Source organism: Desmodus rotundus, chromosome 3 (genome assembly GCF_022682495.2).
Source record: "Desmodus rotundus isolate HL8 chromosome 3, HLdesRot8A.1, whole genome shotgun sequence".
In the NCBI taxonomy this organism is placed as follows: domain Eukaryota; kingdom Metazoa; phylum Chordata; class Mammalia; order Chiroptera; family Phyllostomidae; genus Desmodus; species Desmodus rotundus.
The window spans coordinates 28,659,168-28,672,589 of record NC_071389.1 but is presented as its reverse complement, the minus strand read 5'-3'; the positions used below and the strand labels follow the sequence as shown (position 1 = coordinate 28,672,589).

General features: G+C 60.6%; 1 protein-coding gene across 3 annotated transcripts in view; it reads right to left on the bottom strand.

Moving 5' to 3' along the window:
• The window catches only part of PTPRF (protein tyrosine phosphatase receptor type F), an 82,567-nt gene that overhangs the window by 16,509 nt on the left and 52,636 nt on the right, over positions 1–13,422 (bottom strand). For 2 of the 3 annotated variants that reach the window (XM_053921777.2, XM_053921778.2), the window contains exons 9-18: positions 12,368–12,949; positions 11,969–12,105; positions 11,417–11,561; positions 7,196–7,501; positions 6,383–6,576; positions 3,296–3,322; positions 1,903–2,020; positions 1,246–1,824; positions 481–578; positions 73–326 (exon numbers count right to left, since the gene is read on the bottom strand). In XM_053921777.2, coding sequence (XP_053777752.1) covers positions 73–326; positions 481–578; positions 1,246–1,824; positions 1,903–2,020; positions 3,296–3,322; positions 6,383–6,576; positions 7,196–7,501; positions 11,417–11,561; positions 11,969–12,105; positions 12,368–12,949 — 2,440 coding nt within the window. The remainder of the gene's footprint in view (positions 1–72; positions 327–480; positions 579–1,245; positions 1,825–1,902; positions 2,021–3,295; positions 3,323–6,382; positions 6,577–7,195; positions 7,502–11,416; positions 11,562–11,968; positions 12,106–12,367; positions 12,950–13,422) is intronic. The other variant, XM_053921779.2, reaches the window with a different exon arrangement.

The window sequence follows — 13,422 nt, the reverse complement described above, 5'->3', positions numbered from 1 at the left end:
AGGACTGTCACCGCCTGTGCTCGTGTCACCAGCCCTGCCCCACTCCTCCTCCCCACAGCCTCGCCTGCACACCTGACGAGCGAGGGGTCCTGCACGTGGGGCATGGAAAGGGTGAAGCGGCCGTCCTCCATGTAGGCAGAGGCAGGCAGCGGCTTGTGGGGCAGGAGGTCAGGGGCCGTGCGGATGGACACGAGGTGCTGCAGGCCCCCGGCGCTGCTGCCCCGGTTCATCAGCACGAATGAGTACTGTGTGTCTGGCTGCAGGTCTGCGATCAGCTTCCGCATCGAGTGCCCATCCACCTCCACACTCTGCCCGTTGTACAGAATCTGCGGGGAAAGAGGCGGATGGCACATCCGCAGGGCAGAGCTCACACGTGTACCTAACCTGCATCTGGCGTCACGGACACACACAAACGCACGCAATGGGACACGGCCGCACCAGTTCCACATACAGGCTGGGCTGGCCATGGCCCTCACCCACCTTGAAGGGTACAGCTGACTTGTAGGAGTCGGGAACCTCCCAGCTGAGCAGCACAGACGTCTTCATTGCAGCCACCACACGGAAGTTTTTGGCAAATACTGTGGAATATAAGGAGGGAGTCAGTGCCGGCTGTGTAGGTGGGGTGGGGTGAGTGAGCCTGAGAGGCTCCCCACCAGGAAGAGACAGACACTTGTTGGGACGCTGGGGTTAGGAGTGGCTGTGGAGAACCAGGCACCCCACTCCCAGCCGGCTTCAAATCAGACAGTTCAGCTCCCAGCCCCAGCTCTTCCACACAGTGAGCACCCAGCCAGCAGATGCCACAGCACCCATGATCTCCACAAGTGCTTGCTTTAAAGCTGGAGCTCACAGGCACCTGGGCAGAGTGACCGCAGGCGAGTGGGACTTAGTCATGAGAAGCATGTGGCCAAACACCAGAGCAGTGGAGCACGTTCATTAAGAGGTCGGTGGGTCGTGGCCCCAAGAGATTAGTGTCACATACCCAAGAATGGTGATAACAGTCAAAAAAGCTCAGTGGGTCAAGGTCACAAGAGATTGGAAAGTCACACAGCAGAGGTCAGTAGGTCAAGACAGCAGAAGTCAGGGGTCACACACCGAGAACGTGGCGCCCATTCGCTAGAGGTTAGTGGTCATGGTCATGAGAGACTGGAGGGTCACAGAGCAGAGGCTGGTGGATCAGTTGCCAGAAGTCAGTGGGTCAAGAGCAGCAGAGCTCCCCAGGCGCAGCTACGTGGCCGCAGCACACACCTTGATCCACGGGCATGGTCCGGGACTGGATGCTGGGGCTGAGCGGGCCAGCGCCTTTGCTGGTCCACGCGCGGACCTTGATATCGTAAGTGGTGTCCGGCTGGAGGCCGGAGAGAGTGAGGCGGGTGTCGGCGGTGGTGTCCTGCAGCTCCTGCTGGCTGTTGATGTCGCGGTATGCCACGGTGTAGTTGGTGATGCGCCCGTTGCGTTCTGCCAGCACCGGTGGGTCCCAGGTCAGTTCCGTGGTAGAGGTAGTCAGCCCCACTACATTCAGGTTTTGTGGGAAGCCGCTGGGCACTCCCTCGGGGGTCGTGATCTCCTTCTTGAACTCCTCACCCAGGCCGGCACGGTTCTTGGCAGCAAGCCGGAAGATGTAGGTGGCCCCCTTGTGCAGGCCGGTGACTGTAAAGTGCTGGTCATCCTTGCCAAAATCTATGGTGTTCGGCCTCGTCTCGTCGGCCCGGCAGTACTGCAGCCGGTAGCCCAGCAGCTCGCCGGGCAGCTCCTTGGGTGGGTGCCACTGGAGCAGGGCGGTGTTCATGGCGGTGGCGCTGACCATCATGGTGGGCCGGCCTGGGACTGAACAACCACGCACTGGGCTCTGGCACGGCCCTCCTCACGGCCCCTCCCTCGGCTCCGTCCGCACCCCTCACTCACCTGCCCCTGTCGTGGTGACAATCTTGGGCTTGCTCCTGGCACCGTCTCCTTTGGTGGTGTAGGCGGCGACAGTGACGGAGTAGGTGGTCTCCGGGGTCAGGCTGCTGATCGTGGTTTCCTAAGGGAGTGGGAAGAGCCCGTTCCTATCACAGGATGGCAAGGAGAGGCCGGATTGGGCCAACCACCTCAGGGTCCTAGCCAGGGGGGCGCCCCCAGGGCACGCAGGGCCAGAGGTCAGGCAGGTAAGATATGTGCCCAGGAGGACCCCGCTGGTCCCAGGAGCCACACGCCTGGGGCAGACAGCTCATTCTTCCGTTCAGACAAGAACAAAAGGCCACACTGTTCCTTCCCTCCACTGTGCAGTGACTGACACCTTGTGAGGTCTGTGCACATGTGACACATGGGGCGCAGGGACTCGAATACACGCACGCATGCAGCGCCTTGCATGGCTCCTGGCACGCACATTCTGTAGCCTACAGCCCTTCCTGAATAAGCAGGTGGAAGGCCACCTGTCGGTACGAACACAAACCCATGCACACTCACACAGCAAGGCAGAAGGATGGTCCTAGGTGCTACCCTGCAGGGTCAAGTCGGAACCCCACCTGACCCCTTCGAGGCACTAGCTCCGTGAATACCTTATGCCCTGCGATGCCTCCCGAGACAGAGGAGAGACAAGGACAGGGAACCCCACCCTGGGGAATGCGCTTCCCCATCCACCCAGTGATGCCTGAAAAGTCCCCTTGCCTTGGCAAGCCCTGCCCATATGCCCATGTCCACCCAAGGCATCATTTCCGGACATGCTGAGAAACCACGGGAGGCTAAACGACAGCACACAGACGCAGGAGTGGGAAGAAAGGAGGGACCACCGTGCAGTGGGAACAGAGCTGTTACCGCCAGCCCTGGTGTCCCTCCAGCTCAGCCTTGGGTGGGCCACCGCAGCCACCACCAACCCCTCACAGGCCCCCTCCTGCCCCAGCTGGAGGGTGTCCCAGGGCTGGGACTCCGGAATGCACCAATGCCAGAACCCAGCTCTCCAGACTACCCCCCCAGCCTGGGCACAGAACAGGTGATTTTTCATTCCAGGGATCAATAAGGCCTAACAATCAGGATTGGATTTAACTCCATCCCTGTCTGGCCAGAGCTGGGGCCAGGCCCTGGTCAATCACGAACATTGGCCTGAAATTGCTGCTCAACAGGCGAGAAGTAAGGATTAGAGGAAATGCCAATCGCTGCTCAGCTCGGCGCTCCCATCTAAACGCCTATTTTCTCCAGATGTGGCTGGTGCCCTGTGGATCTTGGCAGCTCAGGCTGGGAGGAAAGGCGGGGGAGGGGGAGGGGCCCACGAGCCCAGCTTGACCCAGGTCTTGCCCACACGCGCACACCTGTTACTTACATAGTCCTCGGATTCCTCTGGCTGCCACTGACCGCAGAGAGGGAGAGAAAGGGAGACAGGATGTGAAAGACTCAGGCTGGAGAGCGCCTGGCCCAGGGAGCACAGGTGGAGGACGAGGGCCTGGGAAGTACCCACAAAGGTGGCACCCCAAAACCACTCCCCTGGTTGATCCCAGCCCCTGACTCATGAGCCCATTTGTGTGTGGCAGGGCTGAGGAGCGGAGGGCTCCAGGCCACTGAGGGATCAGACTGCGCCACCTGAAGATGGTTTGAGGGCCAGGCTGGCAGACAGGGGGGTGGGCAGGACAGCTCAGGCAGAGGGGAGGGAACACACCACGGGATGAGCAGGGAGGGTGACTGTACAACCTGGCTTGCTGGGACACTCCTGGCCTAAGCGTGTTGCCATGGTGTGCTCCCAGCGGGGACGACAGACTATACAGCCATCCGAAGCAGATGAGTGTTCCCAGGCAATGAGGCCTGCACCCCGGTTGGGGGTGGGGGCCCGGGGCAGGCTGGACAGCAAGATGACAGAGCTGTGGACGGCCAACTCGGAGCCTGGGCCCTGCCCCACGGGCACAGAAGAAACACTCAGACCCCTGTTGCTTCCCGGGGGTGCCTGAGACCTCGTCACGGTAGGAAAGCGTGTGCCAGGGCTGGCAACACTTCTATTTCTCAGTGCATCTTCTCTAGGCCGTGGGGCATGGAGATGTATTAGCTGGACAGGGGGAGGGAGTAACGTCTCCATTCTGTGGCCCTATGTCCCTGGAGAGCTGGGGACTGGCAGGTGTAGAGCACAGCATGGAGAGATGGTCCAGGACATCTCCAAGACAGAGGTACGTGGGGCTCTTCAGCCCAACCGCCCTCACAGTGCTGCTCTGTCCACTGTGCCCGGTTCCTCTGCTCTGGTTGAAAGGCTTTGCAAGGAGAGTGGCACAGGATATGGGGGGAGGTCGTTAACAGGCCACTACTGGCCATGGCCACTTTCCAGTGTGTGGCTGGGCCCACCTCTGCTCTAGGTCCCTTGCCTGGTGGGAGACCTGCACTGTGCAAGCCAGGCCCAGTCAGGAGGGCCTCATAGGGCACCTCTCCTGCATTGGAGGCAGAGTGAGAGAGAAGGGAAAGACAAAGAGGAATGGAGAGGGAGGGAGGGAGGGAGAGAGAGAGAGGAGAGGGTGGGAAGGGATCATAGGAGAGGAGAGAAAAGATAATGAGACAAACAAACAGACTCGGTGAGAGAGATGGAATCAAAGGAGAAAGACAGAGACCATGAGAAATGGGTGGAAGGACACGAGGAGGTACAGTCAGAGACCACGAGAAACAGACACAAACCCGGGGACATAATAAAAGCAGGTGGGTCTGGCTACACACTCGTGGGGGCACAGACCCCATGGTTCTTTCAGAATGGATGGGGGCCCTGGGCCTAGCAGATGGTGCTGCTGGGTGAAGGACAGGCTGTGGTGTCCTTGACAGACTGCTCGGGGGACAGTTGGGCCCTGTGGCCAGGCTGGGGACCAGGCCCCATCTGCTCTCCTACTGGCTCAGAGCAGAATGACCCAGTCTCACGGGGGCCTCAAGGACAGGCCCTTGGTTTTCTGTCGGCTTCCCTGGAGCCTGAGCTCATGTTTAACTCCCACAACACTCCAGGTCACGGGGTGCTGGAGGCGCAGTGGGCGGAGTCTCTCCTCCTACAGCCCAGCTTCCTTCAAACCACTTGGGACCAGAAGGGGGCACCCAAAGTGGCTTCTCCAGAACCCCAGGGGCGGGAGGCAGCTGTGCTGCTGGCCCCTCCAAGGGGAGGGGTGGAGGGAGACCATTCCCGGAATGTTTCTGGGTGGGTGTGTCAGCTGAGGCTCCAGGAGGAGCCCTCAACCTGCCCCAGGAATGCAGGCGGGCATAGACGCCCGCCTCCTCACCCCCTTGCTCTCTCGGCACCCGCAGACTGAGGGGGGAGAGGGCGCCTTTGTTGCAAAAGGGAATTTTGTTCAGTGGGCTGGGCCCAGCAGGAGGCATGAGGGCCCCTGTCTGTGTGGGTGAGCCCGCTTGTAAACACAGCACAGGGTGAGTGCTTGCACCTCCGATCCCTGCCCAGGTGAGGGTGAAAAGCTGGACAGGGCGGGTGTGTGGTCCTGGAGGGAGTCTAGGCTCCTTCCCTCGGGGTAGCTCAGCGCTGCCTCCTGTGGATCCCTGGAGGTCCTTATTCTAGATGGGCAGACCCTGAGAGTCCATCACACAGGTGTTAAGACTCTTCAACCGAAGATTTTGGGAGGGAACTTACAATAGCAGTTACAACCCTCTTCCCAGAAACCCAGAGACTCAGCTTTTTGTCCAAGCTCAACCACCTACTTGTACTAAGAAATTCTGGACCACTCAACTCACATCAGCTCCTAGGACCCCAGGCTCTCCACGTAGACAGCAGCAACCCAGTGCTGAGAGTACCCCAGGGACCTCACCTCAAGCTCACAGGAAGAGTCAGCAACCTCCAGGACGGAGCACAGGGTGGGATATGAGACTGGCTGGCAGGTCCAGCTCTTGAGAGTAATCACAAGGGGCAAAGCCACCCTCCTCGGGGCCAGGCAGAGACCAGTACCCCAGACTGGCCACTCACAGAACTTGGCAATGGCTGAGGGCCAAGTTGGGGGAGAAGACTGCCCAGAAGAGTTTTCCTGGCTGTGGGAGAAGCAGCCAGCCAACTTGGCACTGTCCAGGAGGCAGGCACATCTAGAAAGCAAGCCTAACGGGACAGCGAAGGTGCTCCCTCCCAACCACCAAGGAGGACTTAAGGGGACTTAAGTCTGGGTGGGGTGACAACTGGGGCCTGTGGAGACAGAGCTCCTTAGTATGTGCTGGTGGCTAAGGGGCCGAGGTGACTGCCAGGCTGGCGCTGTCACCAGGGCAGAGAGATGGGCTGGCGGGCCTGTCCCTGGAACCTAGCCCTAACCTGGTCAGTGCCTCCCATGCCTCACACAGCAGGACGTCTCAGTGTCAGTCCCTCTGAGAGCAGACAGTGAAGGGAGGCAAACCTGGGCTCCAGAGAACGTGAGTGTGATGTTGCCACCACCTTCCCACCCCACGGCCTCCCGGGGCATACCTGGGCCTCAGCCAGCATGACATCCTGGATGATGGGTGGGCCACGGGGCTCACCGTTCTCTAGCCGCACATAGGTGACCTGGTAGCCGCGGATCTGGCCATGCTGCTTGCTGGGGAGGGGCAGCTTCCAGGAGACATGCACAGCAGTGGAGTTCAGCGGCTCCACCTCCACCTTCCGCGGTGGCCCACTGGGCACTGGGGACCAGGGAGACAAGGAAGTCAGGCTTGGTGGTATGGGTCCTGGCTCAGTGGGCACAGCCCATGCCAGGGCCTTGCCTTGGTGCCCCACTTCCCCAGGAGAGGCCCTGATACAGCTTCCTTAGACCGTCTGTCCCTGGAGAGGAACTCAGAGGGCTCCCTCTGCCTGAGAGCAAGGAGAGCCCAGGGCCTGCCAGCTCTCTAGCTCAGGGCTACCTCATTCGGTGGGGAGCAGAGAGGTCTTCAGCAACCCCAAAGTCAGTACAGCCTGCCCTATCTGCTCCTGGGCCCATTCTGTCCAGCCCAGGTAAAGGCTTGATGATTCTGTTTTCAGCGTCTCTTGAACCAATCTTCCCGGCTCTGACCCCTCAAATCTCAGGGGGGCTACTTCCACTTTAGCTTTTTAAGGCTCTGGCTGCCTTGGAAAGAGCCCCAAAGGCTGGGATTTGGGCATAGGCTACCCCATAAACTACATCTCCCTAGCCTCAGCCATTCAGCCTGCACCAGGAAGAGGACTCCTGGGCTTGTGGGAGACAAAGGCCCTGGGCTGCAAGGTGGGTGGTGTCAGGCGGAGGGCCTCTCCTCCCTGCCCATCCCCGTGGGTGCTGCTGCCTACCGTCTTCGTTGGTGCGCACCAGCACCGGGCTGCTCTCGGGGCCGGGGCCCACGTCCGTGTGCGCCCGCACCCACACCCGGTACTCCGTCCACTTCTCCAGGCCCACCAGGTCCCAGCTGGAGTGCTCGCGGCTGATGCCATTCACCACCTGCCGCCGGCGGTCTTCTCCGTCCACTGCCTCGTAGGCCACCGAGTACTGGGTGATAATGCCGTTTTGGCTGTCGGCCGGTGGTGGGACCCAACTTACCCGGACAGTGGTGGAGCCCGTGCTCACACAGGTCACCTTCTGGGGAGGGGCAGAAGGGGCTGGGGAAGACAAACGGGGGAGGGGGGAAGCAGGCAGATGGAGGGGGTGTTCACAGGCACGGCGACGAGTCACAGAGGGGAACTCACCCAGGCAGGTCATTCCCCAAGTGCTCCATGGCCATCCCAGGGCCCCCAGGCTGGCTACAGCCCCCGCTGCCAGACAGCCCGGCTGCCTCTGGACCATAGGCGTGTGTGAGTGTGTGCGCTCTCTCTCGCTCTCTCTCTCTCTCACACACACACACACACACGGTGTCTCCCACACACACATATGGGGCTCTAACACAGTGCCTCACACACATATGCTGTCTCGCCCAAAACACACACATAAGCACGGGCCACGCCACCCCCTCCCACCCCCCCGCACACAGCCACGTGCAGAGAACCTCTCCAGACGCTATCCCCACAGCTCTTGTCTTCTGAGGACAAGTGGCCCCAATGGCTATCCCCGTGAAGGGATGCCCCGGACGGTGCCTGCCTGCCTGGCCCGGGTGTCTGCCTGAGCCACAGGTGACCACAGAGGCTGGAGGCCAGATGTGAAGGGGGCCAATGGCCCTGGGGTAGTTTGGAGAAGTACCTGCTGGAGGTGCTCTCACTCACTGGGTCCCCAGGGTTAGGAGGCGTGTCTGTGCTTTCCTTGTTCCCAGACCCTATTCCCACCCAGGACTCTGCTGCCATCGCTTGGGCCTCCTTGCCATGTCAAGTTCTGCTACCAACCCCTGCCCAGGTGACTTCAGGGGCCTCCTCAGCCCACTGGCCCCAGAGCCCCCCAGTGCTGCGACTTTCTCCTTCCCAGCACCGCTGTGCGCAGGCCCTGGATGACGCCACTACCGGGAACAGCCCTACTTCCCAAACCACGGCCTCCAACACCCCCTCGCAGACCTCACCTCTTGCCACAGACCAGCTGCGCTCAAGGCCCTAGCATGGTGCCTGCCCTTCACCCCCCGGAGACCTCTGACCCTTGACCTGCCACCCTTACTGCCCCCACTAGACACTGAAGCCCTCCATCTCACCACTAGCCCAAACCCCCTCACCTCCTTCTCATCCCACTCCTGCCTGGCCCGCTCTGAGCTACGAATGAATCCACCTCTCCACCTTCTCTAAGGCATCACTGGGGAGGTAGAAGAAGCTGCCTGCCCAGTCAGGGTGGCACCCTCTGAACACACGCCCATGGCTCACCGGGGCCTCCATGCTGCCTGCTGGTCTGTTTTCTGCCCACCTCACTCTGCCACGTGACTGAGTGATTCCAGCCTCCTCCATGCTTCCCAAACCTCCGGCTCCTATCGCTTCCCTTGCTCAGCACATGACCTGTCTCCTACTTTGCAGAGAAAATCAAAGCTTCCCAAAAGCAGCTCCCCCCATCTCTTGCTACTAAACCCATCAATAGGCCTGCATCAGCACCGATTCTCGTCTCCCCCACCCCCAGAAGGGGGCTGTACTCTCCTTTCCCAAGCCAGTCACCTGTGCTCTGCCTCCTTCCCCTTCCTGAGCCTCCCATGACCCTTATTTTCCATATTTTCTATGTCACCCTATCGACTCCTTCCTTGTAGTATTTAAATACGCTCAAGATTTTCCCCCCAGAAAAGACTAGTCCTGTGCCTCAGCATGGAGGCCCATGTGACGGCAGGATGCCATCTCCTCTCTCCCAACTAAACATCCAACGTCAGAGCTTTCTGTCCCTACTTCCTTGCTCCCATCATGCCTTGCATCAGTCCTCATGCCACCAAAACTCTTGTCCAGGCCCATTCATTCCTCCACGTTCTGAACTCCAGCAGACACTGCGTGTTCCTCTGGCCCTGCCCTCTCAGCAGCAACACCTGGTCTGCTTCTTGAAACTCTCTTCTTCCAACCTCCAACACCCCTCCTCTCTAGGATCTCCTCCCGTCTCTGGCCATCCTCCTCAGGGTCCTTCACCTCAGCGCAGACCCTGGCTTCCTGCAGCCTGTCAAGTATCACCATGCAGGTGGAGAACAGCACCTGAGCTTGGGTCCCGCTTCTGTCCCATTTCCTACCCTCAGGAGAGCCACCACCCTCCTCCCAGGTCTACATATCAGAAGCACAGGGCCCACCTGACGTTTCCCTCTCCCTCAGTCCCACCTCATCCGTCACCGAGCCCTGGGCAGTCTGCACCCCAGAGAGCTCCCACAGCCGCCGCCACTGTCTCACCTGAGCGGCTGTCCTTTGCCTAGACTGCCACACAGCCTCCTCACCCATGCCTTCACACGCAGCAGCAGCATCGGCCCTCCCACCTGCCCTTTGCCCCGTGGTCAGGTGGCTGCTACAGCCACATCGGCTTGGTGCTCGCCCCTGGCCACAACCAAGCACCTTCCTCCTTCAGGGCCTGGGCACCTGCGGACCCCTCCCTGAGGCCTCTGCATCATGCTGGGAAGCATTCCCTGATCCTCAGACCAGATGAGGTTCCCGTCCTGTCATCTCTTCACTGTCTGTCTCCTCCACAGCATTTTACACAAATGTAATTAAAAGCTCATTTGGATAATTGCAGGTTTAAGGGCTGTGTGCCCACTAGACCAGGACTCCCGTGGGCAGAGGCCGTGTCAGGGCCACGCTGCCAGCCCTGCAGTGTGCAAGGGCCCTGGCGCCCAGCAGGCGCGCAAGAGCTGTGTGTGGAATGAATTCACGAGCACGAGGTCACACGTGGCTTCCTGACATCACTGGCACACTCGCACATAGTCGCTGTGGCACGGGCCGCCTCACAGACGCTGCCGTGCTTAAGGCCATCACACACGTGCTTCCTGTCTCGACGCCGTGACCCCGCATATCCCCAGCCGCCTACCCCCAGCACTCTCAGCACACAGAGCTCAGGGACAGTGGTCTGCTGTGGCCATGTGTCCAGACGATGAGAGCTGCAGAGACCCATAGACAAGGTCATGGGTCAGCTGCTCAAAGATACACTTGCTGAGTCCCAACCTCTAAGAAGAGCTTAACAGACTGATCCCTGGCTGGCGTGGCTCGGTGGATTGAGTGCTGGCCTGGAAACCAAAGGGTCGCTGGTTCGATTCCCAGTTTAGGGCACATGCCTGGGTTGCAGGCCACGTCCCCAGTAGGGGGCGCACGAGAGGCAACCACACACACACACACACACACACACACACACCCATGTTTCTCTCCCTCTCTTTCTCCCCCTCTTCCCCTCTCTAAAAATAATAAAACCTTAAAAAAAAAAAAAAAAAGGAGCTTAATAGACCCAATGGTAGGAGTGCAGAGACTCACTGACCCGCACCTGCAGGGGCCGCACGGCCTGTGGTCAGACGTGGTGAACCGCGCTCACAGCACCCCTCGCACACGTGCAGCGTACAATACACAAGCTGTCACACACAGGGCCTCGTGGACAAACCCGCACACAGATGGCTGCAGGGTCCCAGTGCAGGCACATGGACACGCTCAGTCACGTGGTCTCACTCTAGCAGGTGTGCTGTGGGCACTTGGCTTGGTGTGACCGCATGGCTCACACACACTCATGGTGCGGGGCACGAGGGAAGGAACACGGGCGACGGGGAGATGAGATGCGGGGGTACGGGGAGGGCGATGGCTGCCAAAGCAGGTCCAGGGCACAGTGAGTGTGGTAGTCCCACCACTGAGGATGGTCGAGTCAGCTAGTGCGACCAGCAGAGGCGGGTGGAGGGAGGAGATGAGTCACAGACACAGAACTTACCTGGGTGGGGCGAGGGGGTGTGGTGGGGACAGAAGTCAGGCAGGGAGCAGTGAGTGCAACAGCCGCCTGGACACGGGCTAGAGGGCACTTACCTGTCCCTCTCTATGGGTCCAGACCTGGAGCCCAGGCCAGAGTCTAGTGCAGGGCCCAGCGGACCTGGCCGCTTGCCTGAGCGTGGGGGAGGGGAGATGTGTGTGTGTGTCCCAGCCCAGCTGTGGCACGCAGTCGTTTCCAAAGACACTTACTGGACTGTGCTGTGCGGGCCTCAATGGTAGGGGTGAAGACGCCCACCCCCATCTCAGAGCGGGCAGCCAGCTGGAAGCGGTACAGCGTGTCGGGCTTCAAGTCCTCTAGGGTGTAGGAGGAGGTAGGATCGAAGGTCACCTTGTGCTGGAAGAGCAGGGAGCACTCACTGACTGCTCTGACCTCAAACAAAGGTCACTCAGAAGCTGTTCCCCAGCATGAGGTACAGCTGACCGCCCTGGAGCCACCGTGGCTCCAGGGCTGCCTCTAGGCCCCTGGACACCTGGCCCACACAAGGGACACACAGCCCCAGGGGAGCTCCAGGGCTCTGCCAGTGCTATGTGAACGACAGAACCCGGGAGGCCCAAGGACAGACCTAGTCACTCTGCCCCCAGCACAGGGTCACAAAGACCATAAAGGCTGCATGAGCCACAGAGTCCCAAGGAGAGCCCCAGGGGCTAGAGAAATCTAGACAGGCCTGCCTGGATAGGCCCAGCACAGACCGAGGGACCAGGAGAGGGCCTCCTCCCCTCCTGTCCTTGCTGAGCACGCACCTGCTGGCCTTCATGCTCTGCGGCCCAGTATACCAGCTCGTACTTGATGATCCGCTCCTGAGGGGGCAGCAGCCACGAGAGCTGAATCCTGGTGTCGGACTCCGCCTCGGCCTGGAAGTCCGCGGGCTGGGCAGGCACTGCAACACCCCAGGCCAGGCGCGGTCAGCCTCACTGATGCCCCCAAGGGTAGGGGCACCCCGGGGAAGAAGGCAGGGGAGGGCAGATCTTCACCCCTACACCCCTAGCCTGCATTCCAAGTGACCACACACATGTAGAATACAGGCCCTCATCCTCCCCAATCCCCAACTGCACAGCCTGAGGAAGGAGGTGCCGCCGCTGCTTTGTCCCCACCCCCCAGCTCTGCCGGGGCTGTCCAGCCAGTGTGCTGCCCACACCTACCTCCCTGCTGCGTCTTGACCTGGATGGTGGGGCTGGGGGGTCCGTCGCCCACAGCGGTGAAGGCCAGCACACGCAGGCTGTAGGTGATGCCAGGCAGCAGGCTGCCCACGGTGGTGAGGAGCCCTGCGTCTGTGTTGTGCTTGTGCCAGGCGCTCAGGGGGCGGCGAGAGTCAGGCGAATAGTAGACGCGGTACCCCCGCACTAGGCCGTTGGGCTCCTCGGGTGGCTCCCACTGTACCAGCATGGTGCTGGCGCTCAGCATGCGGGCCTGCACGCGGCGCGGGGGGCTCGAGGGTGCCTGCTCCCCCGTGCGTGCCCGCACCGCCTCACTGGGCGGCCCTCGCCCGATGCTGTTCACTGCCAGCACACGGAAGATGTATTCTGAGAAAGGGCTGAGGCCGCCAATGCTGTAGCGAGTGGTGGCCACACCGTCCACCTCCTGAAAGGGGCCCTCTGGGCCCGACGCGCGGTACTGAATGCCATAGTAGGACACAGGCTCTGAGTTCCCAGAGTCCCAGGTCAGGGTGACGCTGGTGGCGGTCGTCTCCGTCACTACAAGGTCAATTGGAGGCTTCGGCAAAGCTGGGGACAAAGTGAGAGGCTCAGGGCTGCCTGAAGTCACGACCCCAGAGGCCTTGCATCATCTAGTGCCTATCCTCGTCACTTCTGGGACTGCCTGGATCTTCCCATCAGCCCCTGTGACTCATCTATCAATCAGACCCAGACGAGACACTGCCTGCCCGGGTCCCACAGAGACGGGAGACACACCGGCTGCAGCTGAGACCTGCTCCTGCAGCCTGCCTGGGCTCACCTGTGGGTGCGTATGTTTAGCAGGGGCCGGGGAGGGGCAAGGTGTTTTTCTTAGGGAGTGGCCCTGGATTTTAGAAAGAGTGATGGGCTGCAGGCCCACAGAGCCAGTGGCTGGGCTGAAATTAAAGGTGGAGAAGTCCCAGGCCCATAGCCGACCCTGAACCAACAATTACTGAGTGTCAGGCACCGCACTAGGGCCGACCCGCCTCACACAGATGGGCGCTGCTCGCAGGGAGCTTAAATTC